This window comes from Crinia signifera, chromosome 6 (assembly GCF_055691185.1).
Source record: "Crinia signifera chromosome 6, ASM5569118v1, whole genome shotgun sequence".
Classification (NCBI taxonomy): domain Eukaryota; kingdom Metazoa; phylum Chordata; class Amphibia; order Anura; family Myobatrachidae; genus Crinia; species Crinia signifera.
Window position 1 is genome coordinate 254,478,885 of NC_139222.1, and position 20,685 is coordinate 254,499,569.

The following is a 20,685-nucleotide window of genomic DNA, read 5'->3' on the forward strand; positions in this document are numbered from 1 at the left end:
TCCTGTACCCTTTCCAGCTGTAAGGGCAAATTAAGTCCACCCAGACTCCGTTACAGGCAGGTATTACGGTGAGACAACGTATCCATGGAGCCGAACCAGAAGCAAGAGGACAGCTATCTATAGCTATCTGGGCCACTAATCCTCCTGCAGATTGAGGAGCAAGGAGGACCCCAGGGAGTGGCTGTACCTTGGGTATTCTAAAACCAAAACCAGAGCACAATGGGATTGCAAAATACAGAGCAGGGCGCAACAATGCACAGAGGTGACGTATAGAAAAATGGGTGTAACAATACACAGGGATGGCATAAGCAATGCAAGTGTAACAATACACAATGGTGGAATATACGCAACAGTGACTGCTGACAATAAAATTACAGGAGAACCCCCGACTTATCTGTAAGATGGAATAATGCAGGAGATAGTCAGGACACCGCAGCACTGACAGGCAGGATACAACCTCAGCACAGACACACTGGAACGCAGGGATGACTCTGCTGGGTACAGGAAGCACGAAGCACACTGACTGCTGGACTAGCGATCAGGAACCGGGAACACTCTGACACTGACTGGATACAGAACTATAAACAGCGTCTGACCGGCCTGCCCGGGGAGTTTAAAAAGGGCAGCTGTCCAATCAGCGGCCGCCTGGCTAATTACAAAGTTGCTGCACCTCTTCCTGCCCGCGGCCGCCTGGTGTCCCCCGCCGCCTAGGCAACCGCTGCGGCAGTGGCGGAAGAGGTAGCATGCTGCATCCCGGGCGCTTAGCAACGCCCGCCGGACGTTCGGGCGTGACGTCGCAATGACGTCCCGGCTGCTTAGCAACAGCTAGGATGCACTGTCTAGAGGCCGCCGGGCGAAGGCGGAAGCCGCTCACGCGGCCTCTAACAACAGCATGCATGCAATGTGTGCGCGATGCGATCCGAAAGCAGTACAAAAAGTGTGTGCAGCACATACTTTTTGTACTGTGTGATGCGATGTGGGACAAACGGAAGTAATGGGTATATTCTAGGGGTATGGGTCATACGGTCGACATGCATTGGGTCAACCATTGAAGGTCGACATGAGCCAAGGTCGACAGCCATTGTGGGTCATCTGGGATTCTAGTTTATAATAGATAAATATGAACCTCATCTGGGTCATCACACTGCAGGAGATCATTTACTGTATACTGTAGGTTGAACTTGATGGACTATTGATGGAGTTTTTATTCAACCTCAGCTACTATGAAGGACTCCTCCAATCACAGTGTACTGTTCTGTAACTATTGGTGGATGTATTATACTGTAAAATAGATATAAAAGTGTAGTATTTTAGGATACATTTTATGGGCATCCCAGGAAACTGAATCACTCCTTATATGACATAGTTACATAGTAGGTGAGGCTGAATAAAGACTTGCGTCCATCTAGTTCAACCTATGTTTATAGAAGCTTATCCCTTGTTGTATAGTATGTTCTGATATTTTAAAGACAGATTTTGTTACTTATTCATACCCATGGATGTTTTTAACCAATAAATGTTTATCCAACCTTATTTTAAACATATGTATGCCGACAGCACTTCTCCAGGAAGAGAGTTCCAAAGTTTGACTGCTCTGACTGTAAAGAAATTTTTTCTTATAGATGAACAAAATCTTTTTTCTTCTAATCTAAACTCGTGCCCTCGCGTCCTAGATTCCTTTCTAGTAGAAAAAAGGGTGTTTGACAGTTCCTTATATTGGCCCCTAATATATTTATACATGTTGAGCATATCCCCCCTTAAACGTCTTTTCTCTAGTGTAAATAGTCCCAAATTGTTCAATCTTTCCTCATAGTTTAAATTCTCCATTCCCCTAATAAGCTTTGTTGCTCTTCTTTGGATTTTTTCTAATTCTATTATGTCCTTTTTATAGTGCGGGGCCCAGAACTGCACTGCGTATTCGAGGTGCGGTCTAACCAATGATTTGTACAGAGGCATAATTACTTTTGAGTCCCAAGTTTCCATGCCCCTTCATAGGCGAATCTAGGGGGTGATCCGGGGGTGCACAGGACCACCCATTATCCCATTTTGTAGCTGAGGGATGGGGCTTTCCAATGAGCCCAGCCCCGTGTCTCTAGCCCCTGGGAACCGGAGATACTGCCAGGCAAAGCTGGAACATTTTCCCTATAGGATAACATGGGACCCCCTAATTCCGACCCCCACCCAGTTCAATGGCTGCCAGTTCCCCCTTCGGCATCACTGAAGCTCGAGGTTGATCTCAGTCGAACCCAAATCGCTGATACCAGGCTGGATCCATATGGGTTAATTGGTTCCAGGGATATTGAGGTTAAACCGTTTTTTTTCATTTCTTAAATGTAATTTCATGACTGTTTATGTTCTTTGAGGGCAGATTTCTCTGGAACCAAACAGCCCAGTTTCACGGGACCAAAATCATTCGAAGCCAACTCAAAAGTTCTTCAATATTATACTGGTCTCATGTAAATGGGTCAGTTGGTACCAAAGATATAGCTGGTTGGTTAAAGGGGGGTAGGGAGTGGTTGTCTCTCCCCCTCACACCAGAAAATGCACTAGGCTGGTGTATAAAGGGTCAGCCTGAGAATGTCCCTGCATGATCCTGGGACCATATTCCCGGGTAAATCCCTGCATTTTCTGTTGTGAAAGGGGTATTATTTCAAACAGCCGTGACCTGCAGTGCTCTGAATACAGCCAGGCAGCCCCCTGCTCTCTGCCCAGCTGTCAACGACTGTCACCCCTGCAGCTTCCGCTCCAATTCTTCTCCCCGCTTTCACCTCAGCCCGCCCCCCCTTTAATCATATGGTGCCGGTGCCCGGCGTGCTCCCCCAACGTCATGCACAACAACAGCGCACACAATATTTGAAATGTTCACTCGGCTAGAGGGGACACCAGGAGGGGAGTGGGAGTGTGCTCTGCGCTGCGCTCTGCTCCTCTCCCCATAGAAGCAGCTGCACCGCTCTCCATCTCTCCCTGCAGCAGCAGCGAAGGCTCATATAAATATTTACAGTAAGTGGCACTTTTGGGGGCATTGCTTAAGGGACGCTACAAGTGGCGGTATGTGGGGGCATTATGCATAATGTGTGGCTTAATGTGTAAGGGGCATTAAGGTGTGCAGCATCATGTGTAATGGGTACTATGGTGCGTGGCATCATGTGTAATGGGTATATGGTGTGCGGCATCATGTGTAATGAGTACTATGGTGTGCGGCATCTTGTGTAATGGGTACTATGGTGCCATCAAGCAAGAACCCCCTACCAATGAGCACGTAGGTAAGCAGCACTTATGTGGCAAATATGTAATGGGCATCATAATGTGTGGCACAATGTGTAATGGGCATTATGGTGTATGGCCTTATGTGTATTTGACATTACGGCGTGTGGCTTTATGTGTAATGGGTATTACGGAGTTTGCTAAAATGTGTAATGGGCATTACTGTGTATGGTCTAAAGCAGGCATGTCCAACGTTGGCCCTCCAGATGTTTTGAAACTACGCATCCCAGCATGCTTTGCAATAGTTTTAGCATTCTCTAATAGCAAAACTGTGGCAAAGCATGCTGGGATGTGTAGTTTCAAAACATCTGGAGGGCCAACGTTGGACATGCCTGGTCTAAAGTGTAATACCACACCCCTTTTTGTGATGCCACGCCTCCTTCCCATGAGACCATGCCCCCTTTTTGACGCGCGGCTATGCCGCGCAAAGGTCCCCCTACTATTGTGTCTAGATCTGGGACCACCCATTACCATAATTCTAGATTCGCCTATGCTTTTAATACATGCGAGAATTTTGTTGGCCTTTTTTGTTGCTATATTACATTGAGCACTACACCCCAGTTTGTTGTCTATTTGGACTCCTAGATCCTTTTCGAGTACTGAATTACCCAATTCATCCCCGCTTAGGTTATAACTAGCACATTGGTTATGTCTCCCAAGATGCATGACCTTGCATTTGTTCACATTGAACCTCATCTTTTTTGCCCACTCTTCTAGATTGTCAAGATCATATTGAAGCGTGGTGACATCTTCTGATGATTTAATAACTCTGCTCAGTTTTGTATCGTCCGCAAAGATGGATACATTGCTGAGTAACCCCATCCCAATATCGTTAATAAAAATGTTAAATAAAATGGGCCCAAGAACCGAACCCTGTGGCACTCCACTTAGTACTGGTATCATATTAGATATGGCACTGTTCACGACCACTCTTTGTTCTCTATTACACAGCCAGTTCCCTACCCATCTACAGATATTTGCCCCTAATTACCTCCTCACCTTAATAATAAAACATGATGAATTTATAGTTAGAACGTCAAAAACCCATACTTGCCTACCCTCCTGGAATGCTCCTGAAAATCGTGTTCCCCTCCTGCCCCCCGGGAAGGTGGTCAAGTCTCCTACATGCTTCCAAAGCCCCCGCCTCCCTCTGGACTCGCTGAAAGAAATTCAGGAATTTGCGGGTTCGCGGTAAGGGATGAGACTAAAATGACTCCGATCGAGTTGTTTTTGGTCATTTCAGCCCCGCCCCACCCCCTCCTTGTGGACCCGCAAATCGCGGAGTTTGTGAGGATTGGGGGCAGGGCTTTGTGATGGCCTTGTCCCATAATTGGGTTTCCTCTCCGGGCTTCTCCCCGAGAGGCAACTTCAAAAGTCAGCAAGTATGAACAAACCTCTTGTGACGAAAATAAATTACAAAATGAAAGGGGGGCACAATACATTTTATTTGCTTGGTATATGATGTAACTGGGTGGAAAAAAAGTCCCAAATCTGGGCTAATCTTTGAGTCTTCCTCTTTGTCAGAGATCACAGGTCTGCTTGTGTCTTATTGAACTGCTCCATGATTCTGTTATGCCTTTCCGGCCTCATCTAAATATAAAATGACAGAACGATGTTAGTATGTTAGTAATAACAGAGATGTTAGTATGGTGCCTGAGATCCAGCTTTGCTCCGGGGCAAACCACACTGCAATACAAGGCAATAAAACATAACATTTGTTATTTTTACATGCATACAGGAGGAAGCCCATGTGCAGTCTCCATCCAGGCACTCTCCTGTCTAGTAGGCAGCATCCCTAAGCCAGTGGTCAGGTGCAGGCCGCACTCGGGTGTCACCCGATGAGAGGAGACACCCCAGTGCCAACTTCCGAACTGGGTGCAGTGCAGAGGTCATGCCCACAACCCAGGAGGACTCTCCTCTTCTTTCTTGTGCATGCACGACTTTGTCGTGTGGACTAAGGGGGTGATTCTGGTTGGTTTGCAAAAGCAAACTCCTTCTTTAATAGACAAAACCATGTGCATTGCAGGTGGGGCAGATGTAACAAGTGCAGAGAGAGTTAAAATTGCGGGAGGTGTGTTCAAACTGAAATTCAATTTGCATTGTAAAAACTCTCTCTGCAAATGTTACATCTGCCCCACCTGCTGTGCACATGGTTTTGTTCATCTACAAATGAATGCAATTGCAGATGCCTGTGAATGGAATACTAACCTGTATGTGATCTCACCCTTCTGTCCATGAGAGTAGCTGTTCTCACTATCATAGGCACATACACAGGGGTGCTTTAAGAGAGGAGGAGTCCTGTGTGCAGCCTTCTCTGTTCGAGCCCCCTCCACTCTGCCGTCTGCAACTTCCACACTGTCCAGCGCAACAGAACTTGGCCAGTAGAGCACACTAGAGACTCTATTGCACATGCACACCCTTGTTGTGAGGCCACACCCACTGTTCCGGGAGCATGCGCAAATAACCCCTCCCCTGTCATTTTGTTCTGGATGTGCCCCTGTATACACACATTACATATACATAAACACATGCAAACACCCCTTATCTAAGCTCCAGTGGGTCCTTTATGTGTTTGTGAGCATAGCTGTAATTACTTTCTCTTAATCCCAATATTAAATATGACTTATTCCACGGATGCTAGGTGTGTATTCTGTACCTTTTGAACTGCAGGGGGCATTGTACTTTGTCACAGCAAAATCATCTGAAAGAGATAAACAAAGGTACAGCTTTATATAAATGTGCTTCAGTTACAAATAGAACACACAGTACTGTACTTCATAGCTTTATTAAACACAAGCTTCATTTAAACAGAGGGAGCAAAAAAATTTAGTATATTCTTTTCTTATATTAACACTGAACATGTGTGCCAGTATGAGGCAGGGGCAGGCTGATTGAAGGAGGCAATCAGTGTGACTGCCTCCTACACCTAGTGGTTCAGATCCACCATTATTTCAGCAGAGTAGATTGGCTCCTTCTGTGACCTCCAGGTTCCAACGTAACAGGCCACACACTGGGTTTGCTATAGTGGGAAATCAGCAGGGGTTAAAGTGAGGGTGAACAGGATGGAAATTAGTTCCACCACCTCTAATGGTGAGTTGGAACATTTTAACCTCCACATTGGCCCTGCGCAGTAATTCTCACAGAAAAAACATTCTAGTTTGCAAGTGGATGCCAAAAACCCTTCCACTGGCCCTGTGTCTGCCTAATGGGGGGAGGGCATAGAGAAATTAGTTGCCCCACCTCTGCAGAACCACTTTATGTCCTGCAAATCACTCTATTCCCCCCTCCCCCAGATACAGCTATAGGATGAGATGAATTATACAATGTATGACTGCCCCCTATACTATGTATGAATGCCCCTTACCATACACCGTCCTTACTTACACATAGAAGTGTATTAAATGCTGCCAGCGAGAGTTTTTGTATGAGGATGGTTTGTTTTTGATGAGGATCACTGAAAACAAGCCACCCTCGCCATCAAACCCCCTCGCCGGTCCCTTGCCCTATTCAATGTTCCGGCACAATCCTCACTGTCAGAGGTTCGCCACAAATGCAGTGAGTCCACCGCATTTTGTGGCAAGCCTCGCCGTTTTAATGGCCACCTCGCTGAAAAGAACAAGTGAGGTGGAAACAGCGAGTGATGGGGAGGCAGTTGAATACTGACGGCGAGCTGTCGGCACTGCTTGCTGTCAGAGCATTGAACACATAGAATCTATCATTTTAAACTGTGGATGTTTTGTAATTACTGATACCAAAATGATCTTATTTCCATTTATATATGATGTCACCCACTGTCTGAGTATGACAGGAAAATAACGTTCCTGAGCACAAGCTATTTACTAGTAACTAAATGAATTGTGCTGCATTATAATTGGCCAGTAATATGTATATTATAAACCAATAGGCAACTCACCCGTCTCATAATAGTCAAAGATGGTAGCAGTGGCCGGCTGAAGGTTACCGACGGCAATTTCTTGTTCAACCAAGAACTTAAAGCTCTGTATGTCCTTAGTGAGCTGAAAACAATAGGAGAGAAGAGAGTCACCAGGTGTTTGGGGAAGTTCATTCATTTCTTATGCTGTCTGGTTTTTTGGTTCTAAAAAGCTAAAATATAACTACAACAATTTTGTTTCAGGCTGTAGATCCTCATTACCCAGCCACAGAGGAAATAAAAAGTCAAGTGCAAGGCAAAAATATGTTAGACATTAAAGAGAGCATTCATTTGAAGGAGAGCTGGCTCCTAGTAATGTGTGAAAGCTTCCACTGCATTGATGAGCTACAGGTAGCCCTGGAGCCATTTGGGTGTTGGATGGCCTTCCGACGGTCGGGATTCCGACTGATGGGGACTATTCTTCTTCATGGGGGTCAATGACTCCCATAGAGGAAGAACAGAATAGGTGGTAGAGGGAGAATAGAATAGGTGGTGAGCGCAGCTCGGAATGACTGTCGGAATCCTGACTGCCAATGATGTGAAAGGCACACGCACATCTAAGGTTACTCAAAGCAACCTTAGATGTGTGTGCAAATTCTGAAGGAAGTGGGTGGGTAGCTGACATCCGGTGATGTCAGCTACCTGCCCCTGGTGCCAACGTCACCGGGCGATATCCATGGGAGCACCCAGCATTTTCATGGGTACACCCATGAACCGCTAGGTGTTCCCATGTGCGAGTCCCCCGGCACGTCACCCCTTGACCCCCCCCCCCACCACCACCACCACCGCCCACCGGCCACAATGTTGGATGTGTGCACTTGCCACATTTCTAAAACATTGCACTCGTATGCTCTTTGCATGCCAGTGTACAGACCTAGATAAGGTCCTGTGAGTAATGTGCATCCCTCTTGAAGGTTAGTGCAGAGGCCCGACCAATGCAAGCCTCTAAGTGTGGCACGTTGCCTGTTGCTAGTCTACATGTCTTCCATGACGTATTAGTAACACACATGACTGCATTCCAATCATTTAAAAATATATACAGATATATATACCATATATACTCGAGTATAAGCCTACTTTTTCAGACCATTTTTTATGCTGAAAAAGCCCCCCCTCGGCTTATACTCGAGTGAGGGTCCCACTTGGGTCAATTAGTTTTCCCAGTTTTTTGTTGTAAAATTAGGTGCCTCGGCTTATATTCGGGTCGACTTATACTCGAGTATATACGGTATATATATTTTTTTCTCAAACATCTAACTATTCATGAAACCCTGAATATAAACTGTTATTAATTATAAACATATTTGAAATGAATATGCGTGCCCCTTAATAAATATGTTTGTATCATCTGCTTTACATACACTCTCTTTACTTAAAGCTGTAAATACACTAAAGCTTCTAAAAATGAAAAAGAGGTGATGTTGCCTATATCAACCAATTAGATTCTGTCTTACATTTTGTAGGATGTAATAGAGAAATGAGAGACAGCATCTGATTGGTTGCGATGATCAACATCAACTCTATTTTAGAAGCTTTAGTAAATGCCCACCTTATTAATATCCAATTACAGTAGTGCCTTAGGTATAACAGGCTACACATTCCCAATCTTACTAGTCACATAAAGGCTAGCCACGCTGGACGTACATGCAGTGACCAGGATGGACAATGTTGTCGTTTTTGACCAAATACATTGGTCTAATTGAAAAATAAGCAACAGACAATTGCTATGTGCTCCAGCCATTTGGCCTATTCACTGACCACCATAGCTACCATACGGTATATCTAGTCTAGTATGTCTCTGCATGAGCTGACAGGTGAAGACATCAGATACTGGGCCCAATTCAGACCTGTTCACTGGGCTGCGACCGCAGCTGTTATTCATGTCCTGTGTAGTTTTCTATGTACTCACCGCATCAGCACTCCAGGTTTTGGCTGATCCACTTTGCCTTGTTTCCATGCATACCTTAGTCTTTGGGTTTGGCTGCCTCCCAAGCCACTTGATATATAGGTATCCTGTCAGCACTGAGAACCTGCCGGTCATATTCCTGTGATACTCAGTATGTTCCTGGTTCTTGGTGATTTCTATGTTCCCAGAGATTTTCAAAGTCCTAGCAAACTCCTGTCTGAGACTATTCCAGAGTTCAGTGTATTCCTGCCTGTGGATCTTAGACCTCGGTGCAGCAGCTGTATCAGTGAACCATTGCCTCCAGTCTGTCAGATCCTGCCTGTGTCAGAGAACCATTGCCTCGAGTCTGTCAGATCCTGCCTGTGTCAGAGAACCATTGTATCTGGTCTGTGTCCAGCTTCTTTGAGTACCATCAGCTTTATTGCGGTGGGTCACACCCTTCATTACAATCTGCAGTTGGTATTCTCACAGCGCCAGCTGGAGCCATAGCTCTTGTTCTGAGACAGTCATGGATGCAGTCAGCGGCATAACTATAGCACCGCAGGGGGGGCGCTGTGCATGTGGGGGCACCGGGGGCTGCGGTGCTATGGTTAACCCCCCCAATCCCCCACGGGGCAGGGGGGTAGGGGGTGATTGGCGGGGCGGCGCCCCTCCCTAATGGCGGGGGGGCACCCAAAACGTAGCTACGCCACTGGATGCAGTTGGAGTGCAGGCCTAATCACATGCCTACTTGTCAGGGTTAGGCTCAGGTGCTGCTGTGGCTTCACCACTTCGGCCACAGAAGTACAAATCAGGCTGTAATTAACATCTTACAGACCTGCCAGCCACGGCAAGGGTTAACCCCAAGTTCACCCCAGATTATCATAACAGCACCTGGGGGAAAGTCACTGACCATTGGATGATTTCCACCCTCTCGCAAGTCTAGATTCACTCAGTGCTGCAAAGGCTGTGGGGAGAAGGAGGCCACTGATGACCGCAGCGTCCCTCCCTCCCTCCCAACAGCCGGGGGAACGCCTGCGTTTTCTGGGGCACTCCCAGAAAGTGCTTTGTTACCGCCCACAAACGCCCGCTGGCCGGCTGCCTTCGAACAGACATCTTACACATGCACGCTGTGTACCGTGCGTATGCACGGTTGTTCGATAATCGCTCGGGTGTCAATTTTGCGGCATAGCGAGTGAATCTGAATCGGGCCCAATATCTCTAAGTTAGAATATCCAGCAACTCAAAAATATTACAATTATAAAAAAAATGATAACAAAAATAAAATTGAATTAAGGCTCAGCTCACCTTCTCAAAGTATACAGTGACTTTATTTGGACTAGTTTCTGTTTTCTTAATGAAAGGATGGCTCGTTAGCTAGAAGAGAGAAGATGAATGTGAATGATCTGGTTTTATGTGCGTAAACCAATTATACATTTCCAGCGTATTTACCTGTTTGACTGAAGGCTTCACTGGGATGTATCCAGACGGCAGTTTTACTTCAACTAAAGCCATGTTAGAGTTCTCCCTCTTCCCAATGTAGCTGTCAGAAGAAAATTCATTTAGTTTTGACCTTCTTATATGTAAACCGTACTGGGTGCAGGACCAGATTAACATTGGGGCAGATGGGACTGCAGCTTCAGTCATACACAGAAACATATTGCAATTTTTTATACTTTTACAAATTTAGGAAGACATTAGGGCGGATGGTGTAAAGGTGTATGGTACTGGCCACACACACAGGTGGCACTGACCACACCCCACATGGCACTGGTCACACCCCCACATGGCACGGGCCACATCCCCACATGGCACTGGCCATACCCCCCACATGGTACTGGCCACACCCCCACGTGGCACTGGCCACACCCCCACGTGGCACTGGCCACACCCCCACATGGCACTAGCCACACCACCACATGGCACTAGCCACATCACCAAATGGCACTGGTCATACACCCACATGGCACTGTCCACACCTCCAAATGGGACTGTCCACACCCCCACTTGGCACTGGATACACCTCCTCAACAAGTCCTTGATTTTTCAGCCACAAGCCAATGTGGCCCTTACTCGAACCTGGACAGTGGCCCTTATTCAGATCTGATCGCAGTACAAATTTGTTCTCAAAATGGGCAAAACCATGTGCACTGCAGGTGGGTCAGATGTAACATGTGCAGAGAAAGTTAAATTTGGGTGGGGTGTGTTGAAACTGAAATCTAAATTGCAGTGTCAATTGCAGCCAGTATTTACCCTGCACAGAAACAAAATAAATCCCCCAAATCTAACTCTCTCTGCACATGTTACATCTGCCCCACCTGCAGTGCACATGGTTTTGCCCATTTTGAGAACAAATTTGTACTGCGATCAGATCTGAATAAGGGCCTATATGTAAGTTAAGGAACTATGGCAGGGTTGCCGACTTTCTTCTTCTCCTCTCCGGGAGAAGCCCGGAGAGGAGAGATTCAGTAGCCGCTCAGGGGGCGGGGCTTAAGCGTGGCATCACCAAGCCCCGCCCCCATGCTGTTAAACCAGCTTATTCAGTGATCTCCGTGGAGGGGGCGGGGCTAAAATGACGCGATTGTGTCATTTTAGCTCCGCCCCCTCTTCTGAGACGCGAGGATTGCGGCATTTTAATGCCGCGATCCTGGGGACAGCGGGGGTCCCCCCTGAATCCGGGAGGGTTGCCCACCCTTCCGGGGGGCCGGGAGGGAGCCCCGATTTTCGGGAGACTCCCGGAAATTCCGGGAGGGTCGGCAACCCTGAACTATGGGCCTGATTCAGATGTGGGTGGAGGTGGTCCATGACTTTGTGCATTGGCAGGACCTGTTTTGAGCATGCGCAATGTAGCACGCAGCCTGGCATCAGACTGTTCGGAGGGTGGGAAGAGGGCGGTGTCGGTAAGTCACTATCAATTTAGGGGGAAGGAAGAGGCCAGGGATCTCTGTCTTTTTTTTACAAGCCACCTGATGGTGAGTCAGTGATCCGATTCTGCATCCTAGGTTGGATCACTACTGCAGCAGGAGGTGTAATAGATGCTATTAGGTACTATGAGGATTCATGTGCAGTAGCCTGTTCCAGTATATAGGTGGTAGTATGCTGTCTCTGTATCTGTCAGTCATCCATGTCTTGTGCCAAACGGATCTGTCTGCCATGAGACTTATGTGAAACCATTCACTTTTATTCTGCCTACCGGTAACTGTCATGTAGTAGGTCACCTTGTCGTCTTGTATGATCCTATTACTCACCTACTTTGTGATGCTTTGTACCTTGTGTGCTGATTGGCTCTCTCCACAGAATTAGAGGTTCAACAGCAGAACACATAAACTGGTTGCTGATAAATACTGATGTATATACTGTATACTGTATATGTGCTTGCTATAAACAGCCACCTTTGTCAGAGAGCTAAGGCATGCATAAACCCTTTATCCTGCTTATGAGTTTCCTTGACCCCATGGAAATGAGTGATGTGCCTCTATATCTGTCCTGTTGATTATTCTGGTTATTTAAATATCAGGAACCCATCTGTTATTTTGAGCAAGCCCACAATATTAATAGGAAAGACGGGAGCATGAGGTGACAAGCACTGGAGTCCCCTCGTGTGAGTGACGCAAGGCCACTCCCCCAAATTTCAGCAAAAGTACCTCTTCAGCATCATAGAAAGTTGGGAGGTATGCTTTGCTCAAACAGGGTTCCATCTTCAGACAATGAGCTGACTTGCTTGTACCCTACCCTTTTTATTTTTACTAAAGGCATGCTGTATTACATTTATTCAGTAGCAGATACAAACCAATAAGTTGCCTTAAAAACTTTGTTTTTAAAAGTTTAAATGTAAATCAAATAGAAAGTAAATGATGTGGGCTGTGGTGTAATAAGACAGTTATAGTATAAGATAATGGAACCAGAGGCCCACACCGTACACCTGTATAGTACTGGTACGTCACCTCACCTGACATTGACCGCGATGCCAAATGATTTTACAGCTTTGATGTCACAGATCTCTGGCTCCGTGGTTACTGCGATGGTGAAGGGGGCGTCACCCTCGGGATGGGGTATGTTATATCGCACACTAGTCTGTAATAAAAGCAGCTCATCAGTGTATATCGGTCAGCTGTGCCTCGCAATGCTCTCCCTGATCATTCTCTAACAATGGTTACAATTAAATTGCGCACTTACATGCGGCCACACAATGGCAAAAATGGGGGTGGGCGCTGTCATCATGTGACACTATCTGCATTCGCAGGTGTCCGACCAGTGTTTCCATGGACGCGCCAACCATTTTTGTGCTGGGTGGACCCCAGAGACCGCCCCCTGCCTGTCCATCAATTTGTGAATGTCGCGGCAACTGAAAAATTCACCACAGCACTCCCCCACCATCGAAAACGGGGCCGAATTCGCTGCTCACCAAGCAGGTCTGAATCGGCCACTATATGCAGATATATTTTGCCTTATATCATCATTATATCACCATGTGCTTTGATCTAGGCATCCAGGGACTTGGCACCTAGCGGCAAATCAGGATTTGCTAGGCCACTAAGCAGCCAATAGCGTTATTCGGGTGGAGGAGCCACAGGATGTAAACACACATCCTCGGGCTTCTCCCCTGTCCGTACTGGCATCGCGTACATAGTTTATTATTTTGCCAAGTCCCTGGATGCTACTTTGATTGAAGAGGACGTGATCTACGCCGGAGGACCCCCGTGAGTATGGCTTCCTTCCCCAAGTATGCCATATGGATTTACTTCAGGACCGGCGGACGGATGATACCTACCTGTGTGTCAAGGTAGGTAAGTATATGTATGTGTGGTCTCTGGGTACAATAAAGGGTACTAGGTTTTCTAGCAAGGCGCCACCGATTTTAATTGTATCAATGTAAAATGGTCCCTGAGACCCGATTTTACATTGGACCATATGTAAAATGCCCCCCAGACCCCACTTTTTTATTGTATACCCACCCTAATGGTAGATTATATGTCAAATGCCCCCCCATTGTTAACGCCACCCCACGATGAACGGCAACCCGAAGCATGGCGAGCGCAGCGAGCCCGCGAGGGGCGTCGGTACGCATCTTCCGACCTTTTCATACCCCCACTATCCACGTAACGTGGAGGTGATATTATATAGTGTGGCGAGCGCAGCGAGTCACCGAGCCCGAAGCCTATAAAATCAACTCCACGCCGACGTGGATAGTGGGGATATGAAAAGGTCGGAGGACGCGTACCGCCGCCCCGCACGGGCTCGCTGCGCTCGCCACGCTTCGGGTTGGCGTTCATCGTGGGGTGGCGTTAACAATGGGGGGGCATTTGACATACAAATGACCCATCAGAGTGGGTATACAATAAAAAATCGGATATGGGGGGCCATTTAAAATTGGTTCCTATGTAAAATCGGGTCCATCGCATTGGTCACATCGTATGCCATTATAATGGCATACAATGGACCCGATTTTACATAGGAATTTAACATTACATACAATGCTTACAATGTAAAATCTTGTTGGTCGCGTCGGTCGCATCGCATGCCATTATAATGGCATGCGATGGACCCGATTTTACATTTGTCTGGAAACCTCAAGAAAAGCCCGAAATCGGGTCGGTCGGGTCCCATCGCATACCTTAAGTTAAGGTATGCGATGGGACCCGATGGGCGCCGTGCTAGGAAACAAGTACCCAATAAAGTTATACATTTGTGTGTGTTTGTGTGTTTTTATTTCATTATTTGTATTGATGTGGAACTACAAGTTCCAGTGGGCCCTTTAATGCCCCGCATGCTGGGACTTGTGGTTCATGTGATGCAGGCTTGCTGGGACTCATAGTTCCACAGCAATACACAATAGTTATTTATAACTATGCCCACCGCCCAAGGGGCATCAGGGACAGCCCTGGGCTTCAGTCTGGGCAGGTAAATTCCTTCATTGGAGGGGTCCCCACTTCCCCAGTATCCCTGCCCAGGCTGACCATTCATTGGGTAAATGCTTAGGCCAGGGGGACTTGTATTAAAAGTCTCCCCCCGGCTGTGGCATTACCCTGCTGGCTGGTTGGGCCGGTGCTGGTTTTTGAAATATGGGGTACTCCTACTTGTTTTGTCCCCGTATTTTGGGAACCAGGACCGGCCCTTGAGCCTGGTTCTGGTTTAAAAAAATCCAGGGGACCCCTAGTTGGTTTGCCCCATGATTTTTTTAAACTAGGACCGGCACTGGTTATGTTCAGGAGGGGGGACCCCATGCTGTTTTTTTTTTTTTTTTCTACACAATTTTTTGGACAGAACCATGCACAGATCACACTAGTCTGTGCATGGTTCTGTCAAAAACCCCTATCAGAATCTGGTCTGTTTGTGTGGCAATGTTTGGTAACATTTTCCCGAAATCGCATCCCATGAAATTTGTGAATTGTATACTTTTGGGAAATGGGAAAACATCTGGATGCAAACTGAAAATTTGCCAGTTCAGAATATGCAAATTCGCTGGAAAAAGATTTTGTAGCCCAATTTGCATCACATTAAGTTTGCGATTTTGGAAAAATGTGCGAATTAGAACTTTCTATAACAAAAAAATCGCAAAAAACACAAACTCGCATCGCATTAAATGTCACTCATTGTGTCCAGTAGTGATCTTGCTTTAATGACGGTGCAGCGAGCCATGGGTAAAATAGGTGGCTGCTAGACGAATCCCATCCAACAGCTGCCCAGCGGGCGTTTGAGTGGTCACATCAGATGCCTTGTATTTGGTGACGGTAGGTTATATGGGTGACAACTTACCTGCGTGTACACACACCCAGACCCACTGACGGTGACCGTGTAATCTCCGGGGACACTGGGCAGGCTGGCACGCTGCAGGAGCAGGCGGTTGGAGTCTTCCACGTGGAACTTGGCAACTTGAGAGCTGTCCTGGGTGACGGAGACATCACGAGGACCATCGTGGCTGAGGGCATGATAGCCATAGAGAGACAGGGCCTGGAGAGCAACTACTGTATCCTGGGGAGAGCACAATAGAGGAATCGTTAAGGAAAGACCTGAGGGTGGTTTATCAGATTCTTGTACTCACACATGAGGCATAACCGGTATAATAATTCGGTGGGGGCGACGTTAACCTGCTCGCTATGCAGCTTATATACTCAACCTAGCGAGCAGGTCTGAATAGGCCCCCATGTAAATTCTACATATTTCTTATTGTCACAACTGTCTGAATTATTTGCAAGGAATATCTATGTAGAGACACTGGAAAGAAAAACGAGGTGAAACCAGATGTGACCATTAGAGGTGAGACACGAGTCCTACCTGAGTGGATGAGAAGCCACCATTGGGATTCTGCTGCTTTATGAGCCAGGAGACGACTTTAGTGGCCGCTGTTATATCTTCACCAGTGATGTTGGGTTTGGCCAATCTGGCCAGGAGCACGTAGGAGGTCATCTCCACTTCTATAGACTGGGCCCTAGTATGAGGGGCCCTTACTGTGCCAGAATCATCTGAGTACTCTGGACGATGCCAGTGGACTGTACCATCTGCATATGAAATAAGGTTGTTGTTACTGGCCATATACAGTATTACCTCACAATAAGCCTGGCAAAGAGATAAACTGGAGATAAAGTGAAAGCAGATAAAGCACCAGCCAATCAACTCCCAACTGTCATTTTCAAACACAGTTCATTGGCTGGTGCATTATCTCCTTTCACTTTATCTCCACTTTATCTCCAGTTTATGGGCCAGATTCTCTAAACTTCAAAAGTGATAAAATGGAGAGTGATAAACAGCCAGCCAATCAGCTCCTGTCTGACATTTTTCAAACACAGTCTGTGACATGGCAGGTAGGAGCTGATTGGCTGGCTGTTTGTCACTCTCCATTTTATCATTGTTGAAGCTTAGAGAATCTTCTCCAGGCTAAAATATATCTACCCCAATGTGTAGAAACAGCAGCAGTACTTCAATTATCAATTTTAGTTTCTGGTTTAGTTACCTGATATGGAAACACAGATAGTCTGTCATATAATAAATACATAATACTTCCACATTTACTTACAGTCGACCATTACCCTTTGACCTATTGACTGACGACACTGTTAACCTAATAATCCACACCCAAAATATCTTCAGGGAATACAACAGCATGGGAAGAAACTCAGGCAGCCCTTGATTAACAGTTCAGCTAAAACAACTATAATAATTAGAGCTGTGCTATTCGGTTCTCCAGAAATCAAAATCAATATCAATTTTGTGGATATGAACCTGACCAAAATCCTGGTCTGGATCACCTGATGAGAACTGACCACTTCCCCCTGGCATTGAACATGTGGTCATCGCTGACATCACAGGCACTCCTCATAAATGTCTGGGAACTGCTTCGTAAAACTTGAAAAACGGGAGGTTTCCACCACCAAAACGCCAGCTTCCTGTCAGTCAATCTTGGGCCATATCGCGTTTGCGATCGATGTGACTTTTCTGTTGCTATTTCCCTTCGCACCTGCGCAGTGTGTTTGGTATGCGTGCGCAGTCATTCCATAATCACCCAATTTTCAAATTCTCTATTTAGAGATCAATGCTGAATAAGCCTCTTGAAACTGTAACCAAGATTCGTGACTCCAATGCATGAGGAGACCTTTTCTTACATTTAGTGAAGTTTGAGTCATTCGCTGGTGTAGCTTCCCTGTTAACAATATATCACTTAGTGCATAGCTGCCTCCCCTCCTGCACTCTGCAGGAGACTCCCTGAAATAGCAGCAATCTCCCTCTCTCCCTCATTAGTCTAGCAATCTCCCTCATTTCACCTAGCCAACATTACACTGTTACATTTTTGGGCAAAAAAGGAATGACAGACATATACATTTACATTGAATTATCAGCGCCATCTCCCAGCACTTTACCAAGTATAGTATCTCTTACTAACTGCTTTGTGGCTCATCTACATTTGTATATAAGTCATTTTAAAAGATTCCAGATGTAGCAGTACAGAGCCGCGCTTCTAGGTACCACCTTCACAATCTATTTTCACAATCTCTCCATATATTGAACTAGACACGCCCTGTGGGTGTAGCATGACACGCTCCCTCAATGGGGCGCTGTGCAAAATACTGCTACCAACTATAATCTCACTGAAACTAGTTTTCAAAATTAGTCAAGTATGACTTAGTGTGTGCCCAGCTTTACTCTTCAGTGTCGTTTTCTCTTTTGAATTTATGTTCTTTCATTTAAATTATTAAACCAAGTTAAAGTATGTAGAGGAAACCTGAAACTGTCTGCTTTAATATTATGTTCTCTCACCTTTCGTGATGGCCTGTTCATCCAGGGACTGAAGGAGCCGGGAACGAGGTTCCATTTTTCCGGCAAGAGTAAAAGCGTAAGCCATTAAAGCTTGTGTGTAGACGCTGTTCTTACCATCCAGCGCATTCTCCAAACAGAACAAGGCATTTCTCACAACTACGTCCTGCAAAGACAATGATGTCACTTATATGACTGCCCTGTGCATATATATCACTGTGTAATCTCTATAGGGTTGTGCTGAGCATGTAGTTATGCCTTTTGAAAACATGAGGTCCCTTTGAAATGAATGACTTTATACTAAGGGCTGTTATAGAGCAGATCTCTGACTCTGACAGCTGGTAAACAGCAGAAAACAGCATTTAGGGCCAGCTGAGAAAGGCAGAAAACAAAAAGTGCTTTATAGAAGTCTGTGGTATTTTTCCTTGATTGGATTTTCCCTTGATTAAATGTTCATGATTCATTGGACACTGGGACTGAAGACCAGAATGACCTGGAGACCAGGATTGATCCAGATTTAACTGGAGACCAGGATTGAAACTAAATGCACTGGAAAATAGGGGCCAGATGTATCAAGCTACAAAAAGTGATAAGGTGGAGAGTGAAAAACAACCAGCCAATCAGCTCCTACCTGTCATTTTTCAAACCCAGCCTGTAACATGACAGATAGGAGCTGATTGGCTGGCTTTTTATCACTCTCCATTTTATCACTTTTTGAAGCATGGTACATCTGGCCCTAGGATTGAACCGCAATGCGCTGGAGACTGGGATTGAACCAGAATGCACTAGAGACCAGAATTGAAACAAAATGCTCTGGAGACCGGGATTGAACCAGAATGCACTAGAGACCAGAATTGAAACAAAATGCACTGGAGACCGGGATTGAACCGGAATCCATTAGAATCTGGAATTGAACCAGGAGGTACTTGGCCATTGGGAATGAACCTGAGTGAGGAGACTGTGCTGATGCAGCTGGAGCACCCTGATCATTAACATACTGTATATACTATGGGGGGAATTCAATTGATCATGGTAAAATAATGGAGGGAAAAACTGAGGTAGCCTCAGCTTTAATGCTTGAGGGCTAAGGCTATTCAATTGAACTCCTTGACAACACCCATGTAGCGTGTTAATCGGCATTAGCATGGTTTAATGGGTGTTAACACACAAAATCCGTGAAATGTTATTGGATTTATGTGTTGACAGGGTCACATCACCCCATCAACCTTCTAGTTATGAGGGATTCTATCTTTGACCTGGTGACGCAGATGAGAAAAAAATCCCCAAGAACTCATTACTTAATGTAGGCAATAATTGGGTAGCCCCAGGGGATCAATTAACCAGAGGTAATCTACTGCAGCTAATTGAATTCTGCCCTAAAGCTGGGTACACTCTATCCAATCAGCATGAACGATATGCACGATAATGATATCATTAACGATATCATCATGTTTATCGTTCAGCATGTACCCACTATATCGTTAACGATGCAGATCGCTAATGATAACCCCAATCGGCTGAACATGCAGTCCAATTTCACAATATCCTCAGGGACTGCATGTTTGGTGGGGGTCCCGATGACATCACTGAACAATATTGTTCATGATATCGTTCAGTGTTTATATGCAGGTCGTTTGTTTTTGTGGCACTGCCAATATCATTAATGATATCAGCGGTGTGGCATATTGTATGGTGTGTACGGACTTTTAGTGTTCCACATTAGAGGGTGACTTTATAAGTCATTTGTGTGATGTCATTACTTTGATTAGAGACTGTGTGGAGCAATATATTTATTAATGTATATATTAATATCTGTCTCACTGGCAGCTATCTCTAGGTGTTGTGCAGGTTGAAAGGTGAATTTTATTGTGTATATAAAGTGAATAATACAGAAAGAAAGTTTTGAGTACGCACCGTGACTGGCAGTGGATATTCCAGTAAAGCAATGGTGATGTATGCAGCCAATGTGATGTCATCACTCACTCCTCCCTGCATGAAAACAAAAGTTTATGTAAAAAAAAGGGCGGAGTCTGCGGGACTGTTGTTATGCCACTAGACCAGGCATGTTCAAACTGTGGCCCTCCAGCTGTTGTGAAAATACACATCCCAGCATGCTTTGCCATAGTTTTAGCTTTCCCTAATAGCAAAACTGTGGCAAGGCATGATGGGACTTGTAGTCTCATAACAGCTGGAGGGCCATAGTTTGGACATGCCTGCACTAGACAGACATACACACAGGGTCAATTTTATGTTAGAACCCAATGAACCTTCTTCTAGGTGTTTGTAGTGTGTGAGGGAAAAGCACCACCCAGAGGAAATGCACACAATACAGAGAAAACATACAAATTCCATTAGG

At 45.8% G+C, this 20,685-nt stretch overlaps 1 protein-coding gene across 2 annotated transcripts in view; it reads right to left on the reverse strand.

The window, feature by feature from the left end:
* Nucleotides 1-4,687: 4,687 nt before the first annotated feature.
* Nucleotides 4,688-20,685, reverse strand: part of LOC146009224 (alpha-2-macroglobulin-like) — a 90,469-nt gene continuing 74,471 nt past the window's right edge. For both annotated transcript variants that reach the window (XM_083149382.1, XM_083149381.1), the window contains exons 27-36: nt 20,244-20,318; nt 18,333-18,495; nt 16,356-16,579; nt 15,837-16,052; nt 13,030-13,154; nt 10,533-10,623; nt 10,389-10,457; nt 7,178-7,280; nt 5,921-5,965; nt 4,688-4,854 (exon numbers count right to left, since the gene is read on the reverse strand). In XM_083149382.1, the coding sequence (XP_083005508.1) occupies nt 4,835-4,854; nt 5,921-5,965; nt 7,178-7,280; nt 10,389-10,457; nt 10,533-10,623; nt 13,030-13,154; nt 15,837-16,052; nt 16,356-16,579; nt 18,333-18,495; nt 20,244-20,318 (1,131 nt within the window). In that variant the 3' untranslated portion in view covers nt 4,688-4,834. The remainder of the gene's footprint in view (nt 4,855-5,920; nt 5,966-7,177; nt 7,281-10,388; nt 10,458-10,532; nt 10,624-13,029; nt 13,155-15,836; nt 16,053-16,355; nt 16,580-18,332; nt 18,496-20,243; nt 20,319-20,685) is intronic.